General features: G+C 42.5%; 1 protein-coding gene across 2 annotated transcripts; it reads left to right on the forward strand.

Annotated features, from left to right (window-relative positions):
- The first annotated feature begins 49 nt into the window (after positions 1–49).
- On the forward strand, positions 50–14,150 carry uba6 (ubiquitin like modifier activating enzyme 6). 2 transcript variants are annotated; one of them, XM_080759593.1, is made up of 32 exons: positions 50–479; positions 585–695; positions 1,126–1,220; positions 1,538–1,566; positions 1,725–1,819; positions 2,037–2,148; positions 2,673–2,753; positions 3,033–3,155; positions 3,830–3,953; positions 4,532–4,635; positions 4,729–4,791; positions 4,896–4,972; positions 5,959–6,025; positions 6,346–6,489; positions 6,860–7,006; positions 7,094–7,174; positions 7,272–7,349; positions 7,622–7,803; positions 8,448–8,553; positions 8,742–8,831; positions 9,473–9,553; positions 9,695–9,823; positions 10,040–10,091; positions 10,198–10,261; positions 10,359–10,428; positions 10,520–10,591; positions 10,737–10,857; positions 11,189–11,382; positions 12,737–12,864; positions 12,954–13,041; positions 13,175–13,269; positions 13,540–14,150. In XM_080759593.1, exons 2-32 carry the CDS (start codon positions 655–657, stop codon positions 13,685–13,687), a joined length of 3,081 nt encoding a protein of 1,026 aa, XP_080615719.1. In that variant the 5' UTR covers positions 50–479; positions 585–654; the 3' UTR covers positions 13,688–14,150. The 2 variants fall into 2 exon arrangements, with proteins under 2 accessions (XP_080615719.1, XP_080615720.1); XM_080759594.1 differs by having other exon boundaries at positions 50–474.
- Positions 14,151–16,040: the final 1,890 nt, after the last annotated feature.

The raw sequence follows: 16,040 nt of genomic DNA on the forward strand, positions 1-16,040 counted from the left end.
ATTGTGGTAACCCGGAACAGTTCTTTCCAAGCACACAGTACAGAAGCTGTTCATATTCGCTCGTAGCGCACATTGACAGGTAGCAATCTGCTGTAATTCACACTGAAGAATTGTCTTTGTTAATATCGGGAATTTTTATGTGTAAATATGTCTTTGTTTAATTAGCCCTCGGGCTTTCTTTGGCCTATGCGTCATCGCTTTTAGCAAGTTCATGCCCAAGTGTTTCAGAAGCCGGGTATGAGTGTCAGCTAGCTGATTTAGCTAACATCTCAGCAGGCCCACAAGGCAGCAATTCTTAACTTGAATGAAACTCGTCCCCTCTTCGGTTGTGTCCAGCAAAGACAATCTAACGCTAGAAAGGTGACATTACGTGCGTAGGTGAGAACTGTCACATCAATAGTGTTGACTGTAGCCGACGACGGACGGACGGTGGATGACGTTAGGAACCTGCTAACGTTAGCTGACAACTAGTCTGTAAGGTGTGTTCTGTGTGTGTTGTGAATTATTTATTGCTCAAATATGCTGCAAGATTTGAGCCTGTGATCATAATGGTCCCTCTGACTGCTGTCCCATTGTCTTTTAAGATTTCCCCCATCCATAGCCCACTGTGGTTTTCTCTTGGACCATAATCCCCCCCCCTCTTCCCCTTCCATCATGGCTGCAGATTCGATGGAGATTGACGACTCTCTCTACAGGTAAAGTGTCATACATCAGTTATTACAGCCAGACCAGTGACCACTACATAATAATAATAGCTACAGCATGTTACCTTCACTGCATACAACGCTGCATGTGCTTATTCTTGCCCTAGGCTAGCCTCGATGACCTTGCAGGCTCATGCAAAGGCTAAAATATGTGATTTAGATAGCATGTTATGTAGACAGATCCCAGGTCATTATTGATCCGGTTCTTTATAGTTTCAATGTACAGATATTCTACTGTTAGACGGATGATAGGGTCTTAGTTTACTTATGATCCTAGATGACTATTTCTATGCATTTGGTGTATTACTTTGTGTTCTTGCTTATTGTAAATCGCTCTGGATTAAGAGCGTCTGCTAAATGCCTAAATTGCTACAGTAATTGTTATTGTCTGAAATTCTTTCTATCCGTCTTACCGTTTCAGCCGGCAGCGCTATGTTCTTGGAGACAGCGCTATGCAGCAGATGGCCCAGTCCTCTGTATTTCTCAGTGGAATGGGAGGATTGGGAGTAGAGATTGGTGGGTACCATGTTCTTGAACCAGGGGTCCCTATTTTGCATGTCATAATAGTATAATAGTAATGCAATGTGCTGATATTTTGTACCTTGACTATTTTCTTTTGACACAGAGTTGTACAACGAAATATGAAATGGTGCTTGCCCTAAGTAGTTAAAAGATATTTGACACAGTATCACGTTATTACGTTGTGAGTCTTGTGACCCCCCCAAATAATCAATCATAATACCAACCTTGACCTGCCATCGAGCAAAGATATGGTACAATTGGCTTGGGCAGTTACAATAGCATTGAAAATCACTGTTTCTTGTTTTTCACAGCCAAGAATATTGTGTTGGCTGGTGTAAAGGTAAGTGTTCTTTTGATATATCCTGCAACACAGATTAAAATGTATTATTATAATAATTTTTACAATATCCTGTAGAACTGAATTGACTATAGGAATTTTGTGTTTGTGCACATGTGTGTTCTTGTTTGTGTGTCCGTCCACATGCGTTTTCTCTTCAGGCTGTTACTCTCCATGACACCAAGCAGTGTGAAACCTGCAATTTGGGCTCCAACTTCTTCATCCGCCAACAGGATGTGTTGAGCCAGAAGAAAAGGTAAAGCCGATGGCAGGGCTCGCCACTTCTCCTTTCTTACAGCTAAGCTTTGGTTCATACTATAGCAGGTCGCATTTGCCTATAATATATTTCCCCATTTTGTATTGCTCTATATTAATAGAGAGGGTTCTAGAAACAACAATTGAGTGTCCTATGTCGGTGTCTTTGTCTTTTTATACGTGCATATATACACACTAAATTGTCCTTTCTCTCTCAGAGTGGAGGCGGTCTTGCCTCGGGTAGCAGAGTTGAACCCATATGTCCATGTAGACATGTCTTCCTCTACTCTGGATGACAGCACTGACCTCAGCTTCCTTAGAAGATACCAGGTACTCTCCTCTTTGTAGCAGTGTGCCTGAATGAACTGGGCTTAGGTCCCAAAATTCAAAAATTGTTAAGAGGACATTTTTAAGCTGTTGTACTTTTAAAACATGATGTGTTTTGTTTTTTTACACCGTACATTGCTTAAAATGTTGTCATTTTCAATGTTAAGACTAATTGGATGAATGGTACATGTGAGGATAGTCCTTGTTCATAGTTCATGTTATTCTGTGGGAATCCTTTGGTTGAATTAATTTGGTCCCAGACTTTAGGACAGGAACACCTTTTGGTGTTTTTACTCTTCAAGACGGAAACCCATTTTTGGGGTTTGTACAGTATATAGCAGCAACATATTTTTGTAAATTTTGTTTTTCCAGAAAGGTCAGGATTTAGAAGGCGTTTTTAGAATCGGCCTCAGTCCTAAGGGTTAAGAGCATTGTTCTGTTTAGCTCGCTGATGTCTCTGCCATATCTACAGGTAATAACAAGGTCTGACTGAATGACTCTGCTGTCCTCTGCTGTGTTCTCTCTAGTGTGTGATTCTGACTGAAGCCAGACTGAGCCTGCAGAAGAGAGTGAACGAGTTCTGCCACTCACAACAACCTCCCATTAGAGTACGTTTACACGTTTGCACTAAACACGGGTGATTTTCACGGACAATTATATTTCCGTAATTTTCATAGTGTTGCTGATGTCTGATTTGGGTGGGTCTTTCCATGTATTGCTGTACTTCAATATTTTCTTGCATTGGATAAAATATACCTGTGTTTAGTGATGGTGTGACAAAAAGGATGTTAGTGTTCTAGGATTAGAGGGGTAGTGACTCTTGGTTGTTTTCGAACCTAAAATCAAAGCATAATCAACTGACTGATGTCATCCTCTCTTCCTGGTAGTTCATTGGCTGTGATGCCTATGGGATTTGTGTACGGGTGTTCTGTGATTTCGGAGATGAGTTTGAGGTGTTGGACCCCACGGGGGAGGAGCCTAAGGAAATCTTCATCCAAAGTGTCACTCGGGTATGGATGTATGAACTTGATGTTTGGTTAATACAGTTGTTTAGCAATGTTGTTTTTGGCAGCAAATTTTGATTTTAGTTTTAGTCATAGTCTCATTTAGTTTTAGTCACATTTTAGTCCCCCGTAATGTTTTTGTGTTAGTCTAGTTTCAGTCGACTAAATGTCATAAGATTTTAGTCTAAATATAGACTAAAATCTAGACTATCTAGACTAAATAAACAGTTGATTTAGTCTACTAAAATGTATTTTGGCGGGCATTCATGCCGTCGTAATGCTGAAAATAGTAGATCTGCTATTTTCAGCATGCAACCAAATGTAAAATGACTTATACTGGATCTCTTGTCCACTTAGTTTTCATTTAGTTTTCGTCAGTGAAAAAAGGTAGTTGACGAACATTTTTCCTTTTAGTTTTGGTCGACAAAAACAACACTGTTCAGTTGTTTAGGCCCCATTTATATCACCCACAAGTACAGATCATGTTCCTACATGGATTGCTTTTCTGGTCTTTGGTGTTTCATTTAAAAGAATTGCCTTTTGAATGAGTTTGTTTCCTCAATGTATTTGACATTATTGTGTTAAGAGCGGTTAGATGGCGGAATTGGGGCAAAAAAACCATCACAGTGAAATTCCACCCATAACAATAATGTATCCCCATTTGCCCTTTGCACTTCCAGGACAACCCTGGAGTTGTGACCTGTATGGACAATCGCACCCACGGCCTGCAGACAGGTCAGAGTGTCTTATTCAGAGAGGTCAATGGCATGGAGGAACTCAACGGCACGGCAAGGCAGGTTTCAGGTATAAACCTATTGGCTCACTGCATTTTGGATTCATTGAATTGCATATAGAATTAATTAAATAATGAATCATAGAAATTAATAGTTGTATTGACATTTTAGTAAAACGGTACGACAACTTAAAAACATTTTAAAACGACAATATCATGAGTCGCAGACGGTAAGCTACTACATTTGTCATATGCCTGGTTATTTATATCGGGTCATTTATCTGCTGCATTACATTGTTAGGACTGTTGCCTCTTTCATGCTGAACTACTTTCTTTACACATCTTCAGTTCATTGCTGATTAATCAGATTTGATGCAGTGATATAAAGCCAGTCACTGACATAATACTGGGGCTGTAAAATATGTCTACACCTCTGATGATATGTTAACTTGTTTTTTGTAATCCCAAAACTGTCATTTATTTAAAAGTGAAATACAAGCTGAATTGTGAATACTACACAAAGTATTACTTGCATTCCTTTATACTTTGTTACATCATTCTTGGTTGATTCCCTTTGTTTGTGTGTGTGTGTGTGTGTGTGTGTGTGTGTGTGTGTGTGTGGTGCGGTGTGTGTGCGTGTGTTATACAGTCCTTACACCACACAGTTTCGCAATTGGGGACACGTCCCATTTGCAGCCGTATGCACATGGAGGGTTCTTTGTCCTCGTGAAAACTCCGATAACCTTAAGCTTTGTAAGTTAACTTTCAAGCCACTCAGCAAAGAAAACGTTAGATATTGTAAGATTCACAGAGCTCAAAGTGTGTGCGTGTGTGTATACATGTTAGGAGACAATGGAGAAACAGCTGTGTGATCCTCAACTACTGATCCCTGACTTCAGTAAGCCAGAGGTGAGAGTTCAGAGCAGCACTGGTTCTGTAACTACTGATTGGATTGATTATCTGAGTGAAACTTAATCATCACCCTCTCTGTCTGTTTGAAATGCACTCATCAGGCCCCACTACAGATCCATGCAGCCATGCTGGCACTAGACGCCTTCCAGGAGCAACAAAGCAGACTGCCCAATATTGGGTAACCAAAATCTATTTACTTCTTGTCATTGTCCCGCTTGCTTTCTTTCTAATTGAATACATAAATGGTAAATGGTGCATTTATATAGCGCTTTTATACAAGCGCTTTGCATAGATTGTGCATTACATTCACCCATTCACCCACACACCGACACACACACCGACACACACACACACACACACACACACACACCCCCCGATGGTAGAGGAAACCATGCAAGGCACCAACCTGCACATCGGGAGCAATTAGGGAGGGGTTCAGACTTTCAGAGTGCTGCTCAAGGACACTTCGACACTCTGGGGGAGTCCGGGATCGAACTGGGAACCTCACGGCAATTTTGGTCGCTCTACCGGCCACTGTACCCCTGAGCCACTACTGCCCATTGTGCCCAATACATGCTCCTATCCCCTGCAAGTACTCGTTTTGTAGGGAGTCCCTCACAATTAGTCTTTATAAAACAGGACTCAAGCTCCTGCCCCTACACATTATTAAATATAATATACCGGTACACTAAAGGGTAAGAGCTCTGGTTAGATAGCAAAACAGACTAAACTGCGTCATTTTAGGTAGCTGCATTTTCTTATATTATTAGGTGGCCATAGTTTAGCGCCTTAGTGGGTAGAGAGGTAATCTGGTATAGAACATTTGGTTCACTTCCTGACCCCGGAATGAATCACATTTGAATCACTTTCTTTCACTTGATTTTGGCTTTCCGCGATATCCAGAACCATAAAATAATAAGACTTGAAGATGTAAAAAATAAAACATAAATAATAATAATACATGCCTACAAAACCATTTAGATTAGAACCTTTCCAGAAACATTTATGGTTTGTTAACTCAAGTACATGTTTGATTGTATGTGTGTTCCAAAGCTTTCTACAGCTGTAGCTGAGGATAAACTGTTCTCCTGATTCCGTATTCTTCATGTCATGCTATTTACTCCAAGGGAGGTAAACTCTTGCTGTTTTTGATGTTGTCTTCAGGTGTTTACAGGATGCTGAGGATATGGTGAAGCTCACCGAGGAAGTAAATGCAAAACTCAGGAACAAAGTGAGCGACTCTCTTGTTTCATTATCTTGAATGGTGCAGATGTTCACACATTCTATATCATGTTTATTTTTTTAATAGAGGAGGTATTTTAGTGTTTAGTGTTAGATGGGTGGGCCGCCAACACTTTCAACATTTTCAAGTGGGCCTTGATCTAGAAAATGAAACCACTGTATGATAGTATGTTTTTGTTTAGTTATTTTCATTCAGTCATTACATGTTGTGTCTTAAGCTAATAATCGTTATAAATGATCTGTCAACACACACTTGCTCTTTCACCCTTTGACCTCGTCTCCTTTGCACTTCTCCTCCTGCCCGGCCAGGCTCCAGTGAATGCTGAGTTGGTGCGCTGCCTCTCCAGGACAGCAGGGGGAGCCCTTCCTCCTTTAACAGCAGCCACAGGAGGCCTGGCCAGTCAGGAGGTCCTCAAGGCTCTCACAGGGAAATTCACTCCGCTGCAGCAGTGGGTAGGTCACAAGAATCTCCATTTCACCACTTTGGAAATGTGGTGTAATAGAGGGAACAATGAGGGGGACTAGTATAGACCTTTGGGGTCAATGAAGTATATGTTTTGGGGTCCGTACGCTTTTCCGACACGTGGAAAATGACCGGATTAAGGTTGGCGAACATGCGTTAAGGTTGTCGACTGGATTAAGGTTGGCAAACATGCACTGCTCCGTGCTTGCGGTTATGGTTAGGTTAGGGGTTGAGGTAGGTTGTCGTTGTCGGATCAATGACTGGTCTGAACTTAGTACTGCACCCTTAACGTTTTAAGTAGTGGATAAACAGCAGGCAGTACTGTACGGTACTGATGAATGTTAATTTCCTGTGTTTTAGTTTTACCTAGATGCCATCGAGGTCGTACGACCGCTCCAGTCTCTCTCTGCTGAGGAGTTTGCCCCCAGGGGCAATCGGTACGACGGACTCCGAGCCTGCATTGGCGAGTCCATGTGTCTTGAACTGCACAAGCTTAGGGTGTTCATGGTGAGCACTGCATGCACACTGCCTAAGATCACCACGTCTCTGTGCTTTTACATCCGTATTGACCTGGGCCCTTTCCTACTCTTCCAGGTGGGTTGTGGGGCTATTGGCTGCGAGATGCTGAAAAACTTTGCACTGCTTGGCGTGGGATTGGCCAAAAGCTCAGGAGAGGTATGGAATTCTAGTGTCTCCCTTCCCTCTTTCACCAAATGATTGGTGTTATTGTGTCTATTGGATTTTGATTCTTGTGTCTATCCTCCTTCCTCAGGTGTGCATCACAGACCCAGATCTTATAGAGAAGTCGAACCTGAACCGACAGTTTCTCTTCAGACCACATCATATACAGGTGAACAAAGATCCTCGCTTTCACTTCTCCATCCTCCATAGGCTCCTTGGTGTGTGCACCGTGTAACTGATCTCTACACATCGCAGAGCCTCTTTCCATGCGCTGTGCTGTTCCTGCGTTTATCCATAGTATCCTTAAACTTAATTGATCTATTCTGCCTTTATCCTACTCCATCATGTGTTGCTTGCCAAAAAGAACAGAAGGTATAGTCAGGACGTAGGAGTTTGTCCTACCTGCTCCTCCTACATCTTCCTCGCTGTGTTCTTCCTCAGAAACCCAAGAGCACCACAGCAGCCACGGCCACTCTGGAGATCAACCCAGAGCTGCAGGTGGACTCTCGCCTGGACAAGGTGTGTCCGTCCACTGAGAGCATCTACAGTGACTCCTTCTACGACCGGCTGCATTTAGTGGTCACAGCGCTGGACAACGTGGAGGCCCGCAGATACGTGGACAGGTCAGTGGTGGCGAAGGAGCTGTTGATGTCATTGTTGAATCCACATTACAAGCAGTGGTAGGAAAATGTACTTGCATTTTAAAACAAGTAAAAGTATCAATACTGCAATGTAGAACATTGCAAGTGAAAGTCCGGAATTCCAAATGTACTTGAGAGTAAAAGTACAAAAGTATCGGCATCAAAATACCAAAAGTAGAAAGTACTCACTATTCAGAATGTCCCATTTCAAATTTTCAAATGTATACAAATATTTTTTAAATAGCACATCTACAAGCTCACAATGCGTCACGATGCGACGCATTGTGAGCTTGTAGATTGGCTATTTTCAAATGGCCAAAATCTATCTAGGTCTGAATTGGTTATTTATGTTTTGTAATAATATTCAAAATCTACAAAGTAACTAAAGTTTTCAAATAAATGTAGTGGAGTAAAAGTACAATATTTGCATCCGAGATGTAGTGAAGTAAAAGTATTGGAAATTGGAAAGTACAAAACTTTGTAACTTAAGTACAGTACTTGTAAATGTACTTAGTTACTTTCCACCACTGATTACAAGGCAAGCCCTTCATTCAGCGTTCACCAAATCATGACTTGCCGCTGAAGTTTTGACTCGCTCTCTTGTCTGTCGTGGGTTAATTTCACAGTCGTAGTGTGTCCAGTCACAAACCTCTCCTGGACTCTGGCACCATGGGAACCAAAGGACACACAGAAATCATTGTGCCAAACCTGACAGAGTCCTACAATAGCCATGTGAGTCTGGTCCGCTGGAATTAACATTTGTCTTTACTTTAAAGGCAAATATTATAAATATTACATTACATATGACATTTTCAAAATCTACAAGCTTTACAAAGTGTTTTAACAGGGTTTAAGTGGTTCAAACGTGTTAATATTGTCCTGCAGTGCTTTGAGTGTTTTCTTGTGCGTGTACTCTCTAGAGGGACCCCCCAGAGGAGGAGATCCCCTTCTGCACACTGAAATCCTTCCCGGCGGTCATAGAACACACTATCCAGTGGGCCAGAGACAAGGTCTGCCACCCCACAGTCACCCAGAGCATATCACTTATCTCTTATAATGAGACTTATAATCAGAATAGTGACAATGACTCGACAATTGTATTTTCCGAAACACGAATAATAAGGTACAATAGATCGGATATGTCAGACATTGTTCCATTTTAGGTTTTAGATACGAAGAAAGAAATATTACATTTTCAATGTCAAATTAATGGATGATGAAAGATGATGTTTAAAAGATTCTGTGAGTGAATTTGAATAAATTACAAATAAGGTGAGCATATCCTGCAAAATGAAGAGATTTTATCAATGAGAATGACATGGAAAAACAATTAAAGGGACAGAAATGGGACACAGAAGTTCTTAAACGGACATAAAGTAATACAATACATATTGGTCTCTGCGCTAGTGATACACAGCAGACTAGACTTTTTACATGCTCAAGCCTGAAAGAGGCTTGTGTTGACATTAACCGACATGTATTCTGCTAAGGCACACAAGGGAGAAGATTGAATGTCCAAGTAGATTAGTAGAATGGTGGCCATGTGCGGTAGATATACGCTTGTCCTATGCAAAGTTGATCACCAACAGACATATCTACCGGTATCTACATACTTTGTAACCATGAACCCTTTCTGTTTCTGGTTGTGTAGTTTGAGAGTTCGTTCTCCCACAAGCCCTCCATATATAACTTATTCTGGCAGACCCACTCCTCAGCTGAAGCTGTGCTACAGGTACTTAATTATGCTGTGTTACCAACTGCAAAAATGTGTTCATCTCCATAAACACTGATTCTGTGTCAACACCTCAGGTGTTCCATATTACACTGATGGAAATACTGATTTTAAATCCTTTGTGTGTGTTTATTGATGCAGAGGATGCAAGCAAGGGAGAGTTTGGAGGGAGCATTCCAAGTTGTTAAGCTGTTAAGCAAGAGACCTAGTCAGTGGGTGCACTGTGTCACTATGGCCCGCCTCAAGTTTGACAAGTATTTCAAGAGAAAGGTAACGTATAAACCATATTCATATGGTGGCCATTTTGCTACTACTTCTCAATGTGTGGCGTTTCCCACCCTCTGACTAAGAAGCAAGAGCAAAATGTCTGCCGTGTGAATATGGCCAATGACGGAAAAGGAAGAGTCCATCTCCCATTGATATATTCATCCATGGAGCTATAAGTCACAACATGTTTGACTGACCTTTTGTGTTCTCTTCATGTAGGCCTTACAACTGTTGCACTCTTTCCCCCTGGACACACGGTTAAAAGATGGAAGTAAGTTTGTCTCCCAAATCTATATCTTCTGTATACAGACACTAAAGTCTCAATGAAAAAGGAATATTTATTGTTTGTGAATAATCCCTTATGTCTTATTCCTCAGGTTTGTTTTGGCAGTCACCTAAACGACCTCCGTCGCCTATTGAATTTGACTTGAAAGACCCTTTGTGAGTACGCTGTCATATTTACCATGTTTAGACACCCATGTCAGTTTCTGTTGCACTCATGTGCCATGTTGCCTTGTCCTTCCCTTCGTCCCACCAGGCACTTAAGTTTTGTTGTCAGCGCAGCACGCCTCTTTGCAGGACTCTATAGCATCCCCTACTCAGAGAAGGTAAGAATATCTGGCAACATGCACGCTGGCACACACACACAACACAAATACATGCTTCTACCAGAATTAACGAGATTGTTTTCCTTCTTAGGACCTTACAGAGGAGGCGGTACACAGGATTCTCAGTGATGTCCAGATTCCACAATACCAGCCTTCTGAAAAAGTAGGCTCATATTGGTTGTTATCAGTTTATACACGATAATGCAATATTAGTGCCTGTTTTATAGAGCCTAAGCTGCTTTCTAGATGGAGCGTGTTTACAACTTTTGTGCATGTCTTCCACCCCCCCCCCCCCCCCCCCCCCCCAGCTTATAGAAACCGATGAAGCTGCGAAAAAGCCAGATCAAGCAAAACTGTCACTAAGCAGCGAAGAGGAGAGGCTGGCTATCACGCAGCTAGAGGGAGCCATCGCTGCTAAAGTCACACCAGGTTCCTACATACAAATACACAACGCTACACGGTCACACTTTAAAAGCTGTCTTTCATACCCTTGGGTCAACAGTTGGGCTTGTATGTGCAGTGGTGTAAAGCATTGGTTCCCAACCTTTTTATACTGAAGTACCACCTCAATAAATATTTGGCTCTCCAAGTACCACCATAATAACTGATGTTAAAATACAGGAGCATACTGTATACCTGCCATTTTTGTTCCGTTCCTAAGCCAATAATGCTGCTGCTCTGACAAACCTGTGCGTGCGTGTGTGTGTGTGTGGGTGTGCGGGTGTGTGTGGGTGTGCGTGTGTGTGCGGGGGAAGTACAGGGAAGTTGTGGATGACCCCGCACCAGTTTGAGAAGGATGACGACAGTAACGGCCACATGGACTATGTTGCATCGGCGTCAGCTCTGCGAGCCAGGATGTACTCCATCGAGGCCGCCGACCGTCTGAAGACCAAGCGCATCGCCGGCAAGATCATCCCTGCCATCGCCACGGCGACCGCTGCAGTGGCTGGACTGGTGAGCTGAGCAGGGAGCACGTCGTATACCTCACGTCAGCACTCATTTAAAGGGGAAAGGGCTCTATGCACACAGAATAACTCTTCCTACTTCCGGCCCGCTTCATAGGTGTTACCAATGATACTAATTAAGGCTCTGTTCCATCTAGTGTGCAGTGGTTCTCAAACTTTTTAATTTCAAGGACCCCCATAACTCTGAGAGTGTACAAATGGAACCAAATGGACCCGTAACGGACCATTTGTGTGTTTCCACAGTGAGCCAACATGCACAATAACAGCACCCTGACTCTGTTTGACCAGAATGGAACAGAGCCTTCATTAGTATCAACGGTAACACCTGTGAAGGAAGTAGGGAAGGGGCCCAAGTGCTTTCCAAAATGGCGTGTGTGCATAGAGCTTATTCCACAGTAGCTGTTTTTTACTGAATTATGTTGACTAGCCCTTACCCGTTGTGAGATATTTGCTCGTGCGTTTGTAATTGACTAATAAATTCATTCATAATCATTAATGTGTGAAATCGAAAAAAGGGCTTCGTTATGCCCTCCATATTCATATGGTCAATGCCTGTGTGAAAAGTGGGAGTGATTGGTGCAGGCAGTAAGGAGCTACGGTGGTGTTTCTGACACACAGACAGACACACACACAGACGGACAGACATTGTTAGAATTATAGTATGATGATGATAGTATGATAATGTATGAACCACTGTTAGTGGCAGGGGAAAAAAAGATTATGATATATGGCACTGGGGCTTTCAGTAGGTAGGTGGAGCCAAACGCTGTTCTGGTTGAGGCGACAACATTCTGTGGACTCATTTTAACAGATGTAAACAAACAAACAAAAATTGCGTGATTTAAGAAGAGAAGGAAATGAACACTGACTTTCAAATGGCTGTCTGTGGCCTGTTCTATATGTAGTAGTAATAATGAATTATACCATTGTTATATTTTAATCAGGTAAAATAAGTACGGTAAGCAGCAGTAATTTTATTTAATTTCTTTGCTTTGCATTGTCCCCCACTGCTTGGAGTGGGTGTGGCTCTAAGGAGGGCTAGATGGGTTCATCCGTCCAGCCCTTTTTGTCGTTAAAAAGTCCTGGCTACATTGACCTGAAATGTATGTGCACAGTACATTGTGTAGATGCTCCACAGAGGATGTCCCGCACCCATAGACAGTTTCTCTTGTGCTGCCATTAGGCCTAACTTTCTCCTCATATAAGATATCTCAAAATCTTTTGGGGCGGATTGCCATGAAACTTGTCGAGTGCATTCCCGCTCCTTAAGGAGCATTTCGGGGCTGCTAGACGGGCTCTTTTAGCCTGGTCTTTTCATTATTCGTCCTGTTTCATTGACCCAGGTGGCTCTAGAGCTGATAAAGGTGGTTGGAGGCTACGAATTTGAATCCTTCAAGAACTGCTTCTTTAACCTGGCCATCCCTGTGGTGGTATTTACTGAGACTGCTGCTGTTAAGAGAACACACATCAGGTAAATATTAAGGCACGCAGGCACACACACACACACACACACACACACACACGTGCAATGTATCAATCTCTCTGTGATCTCCTGCTCAGGGACAACATTTCTTTCTCGATTTGGGACCGCTGGACCGTCCATGGTCACGAGGACTTCACCCTCTCCGACTTCATGAATGCAGTGAGGGTGAGAAATACAGTTTGTTCTACAACAATATTATAGTAACGGTATACCCTTAATGTACAAGCATATCTTTTTGTCCTCATTTATCCTCCAAACAGGAGGATGTTGATAACGTCTCGTTGTTCTGTCTAAATAGGAGAAGTATGGCATCGAGCCCATCATGGTGGTTCACGGTGTGAAGATGCTCTACGTGCCTGTGATGCCTGGACATAGCAAGAGGCTCAAACTAACGTAAGCGGTAGCCCATTGAGACCTGGAATGCATGTATGTCACATTAGTGTTTAACCATTATTTTATACTTTAGCTTCAAATTTTATTTATCTTTAATCTCTTCATGAAATTACTGAAAAAAATAATAATACATTTTGTTTTTAATTCATGAAACATTTTGCTAAAACTAAGGGGACCCCTAACAATGTGTCCGCGACCCACAAATGGGTCCCGATGCAGTGAACCAGTGGTCTAAGACGGTGAACCGACTGCCTCTCGTCTCTCCTGCAGGATGCACAAACTAATCAAGCCATCGGCGGAGCGCCGTTACGTAGACCTGACGGTGTCCTTCGCCCCCGAGGCAGACGAGGACGAGGACCTCCCCGGACCTCCGGTGAGGTACCACTTCAGCAGCGACGACGCAAACGAGATGCCCTGAAGCCTTCCTAAAAACGCCACTCTCTGACCTCTCGTGTCCTTACGCCCATCCACCCCCCCCCCCCCCCCAATACATCTTGCACCGTAAAACCCTTAATCCATTTCATCACTCTGACTGTACAAACAGAACCCAGTTAGACACTTGCATCATGTGTCAATTTGGTTAGGTTTGTGCACACTGAGGATTTTACCGTGTGCTTTACCCTTATACAAGTACCTTGGGCCAGGGCCAAGAGCTTTCCTAGGCTTCGTGATGATCTGACCAGGGATAACGCCTAGCATCCTCCCCTAGCCCCCCTGGAACGAGTATGGCCAGGTCACAGTTGTTTTCAGCCCTGTGGACCACTAGACGACTCCAGTAGCACTTAACCTGTGTACATAGTTCCTCTCCGTTCTGTTTTCTACTCTGGTTGAATGCACAGCTCTGCCTGTGTCAATGCCTTAATTAAATAACCTTGATCGTGTTTGTGGCAATGAGTATCTGACTAAAAACTGTTTACATACACACAGATACAGCCCTCCCCCAATCCACAGAGAGCCCTGTTTGTTTAAACTTTTTTTATCTGGAAATCTTATGCATAATTTATATTTGCACACATAATGTTGCGCATCAAAAAACAGCCGGTCTACAAGCTTGCATGTCGCAGCGCGACTCGTGTGTCTTTAGAAGATGGCTAATTTGAATGCACGGTACCGGCACGCAACTATAAGTATACACCAGGCCTCAGAGGAACTCTCAATTTTTAATGGTAACCACAGCAATAGAATATTGCTCTCTGTGATTTAGATTACTCCCTGCAAACGTTTTAGGCAACTACACGATCCTAGTACCCCTTTCAGAAAACAGGTCAAGCCATTGTTGCACATTACTGGGGGTGAGAACGTTTGGGTACAGTGGCCGAACCACCAAAGATACCGATTTGTCTGTACACTCTTAATGACTTTTGACTGCCTCATGAAACCATAGCTGCAGATATTCTCTAACTATTTCACACTTTAGGTAAAGAGCACCACATGTCCAGTGGTCGATAGTACGCCTACCTGTAGTGTTGAATGTATGAGAATAACTACAAATGAATCAATGAGTGTGGCGTAAATGGTAAGAACAGACTGAGCATGGTTTTAATACCGTAGCTATTTGAAAACGCCTTTTCATTTTGACCCCGACAGGAAACGTCAGTAGCATCACACAGCATCACACTCCTAGTAGTGTTTAAAACAAAACTCTTTTTTTTTAACGACTGTTTGTGGTTTGTTTTCTGACTGTTTATGGATGTTTGTCCATGACTCGTATTTATTTGTTCGTCGGTTATTTTGTAGCCATCTTATTTTTGTAATGTCAAACTGAGCCCGTTGATTGATGGTGGAGTGGTTCAACAAATGAGCGTCCAGGCAGGGGGTTTCGATAGGAGGAAAGTCTGGCAGATTGTGAAGACTAGTTGAAGCGGATGTGAACATGTGTCGGATGTGAACATGTGTCGGAGGTGAAAACCACACAGGGGGATTACTGCGCAGAGGAGGCTGTGCTCAGGGTAAGCGTTCGGCCCGTCACTTTGCAGATCCACGTGATAATCGCATGAACCCTTGCGTCATCTGGGGCCAACATTCTGTGAAAATTGCAGATATATATAAAAGCTCACAGCGTGCCACTTTGCAGCGCACTGTGAGCTAGTAGATCGGCTGTTTTCGGCAACGATATTTAGAGCGAAAAATTTCAAATGCGGTCAACCAATGTAAGAGTAAGTGGTTAACTGAAGTCATCATGAACAAAGGTCAGCCCCACATACTTGCTCTAAATCTTTAATAATCTCCCCAGCCAATTTCAGAGGACCTGACAATGCGATCACCTTTGTTTGAATAGGAACCAGATTATTTTCGCAAACGCAAGAATTGCTTAGGTTGGATTTCAAATAACGGTCATAAACACCACCTATTAGACTACAGGTAATCATGTATTCAAATTGAGCTTTTTGCCAGACAATTATTGTATGATTGAGACACTGATGGTATCCTCTACCACATTTACCCTTTCCTCAAACCCTCAGCTGGCCAATTTTTATTTTGCACAGATCATGTCTTTCATGCTGACAATAGTCCTTGAGCAACGAATGATGTCATAAATATAAAAGGAGAAAAACTAATCCTGTGTAATGAGTGTGATGTTTGTTCTTGTTGTGACAGACAACTCAACCAATGGTCCAATAAAAATGTGAGCTTTCAGGATGTCCAAAAGACTAAAGTGTCTGATTCATTATTATGGAGTAAAAAAAATATCACCAGGGCTAATGTATTTTACTTTATTGACTGCATAGGCCCACAATCAAATCCACAAAATAGTCTTTGATGGCATGAAT

Source organism: Protomyctophum bolini, assembly GCF_963924005.1.
Source record: "Protomyctophum bolini genome assembly, chromosome: 3".
NCBI lineage: Eukaryota > Metazoa > Chordata > Actinopteri > Myctophiformes > Myctophidae > Protomyctophum > Protomyctophum bolini.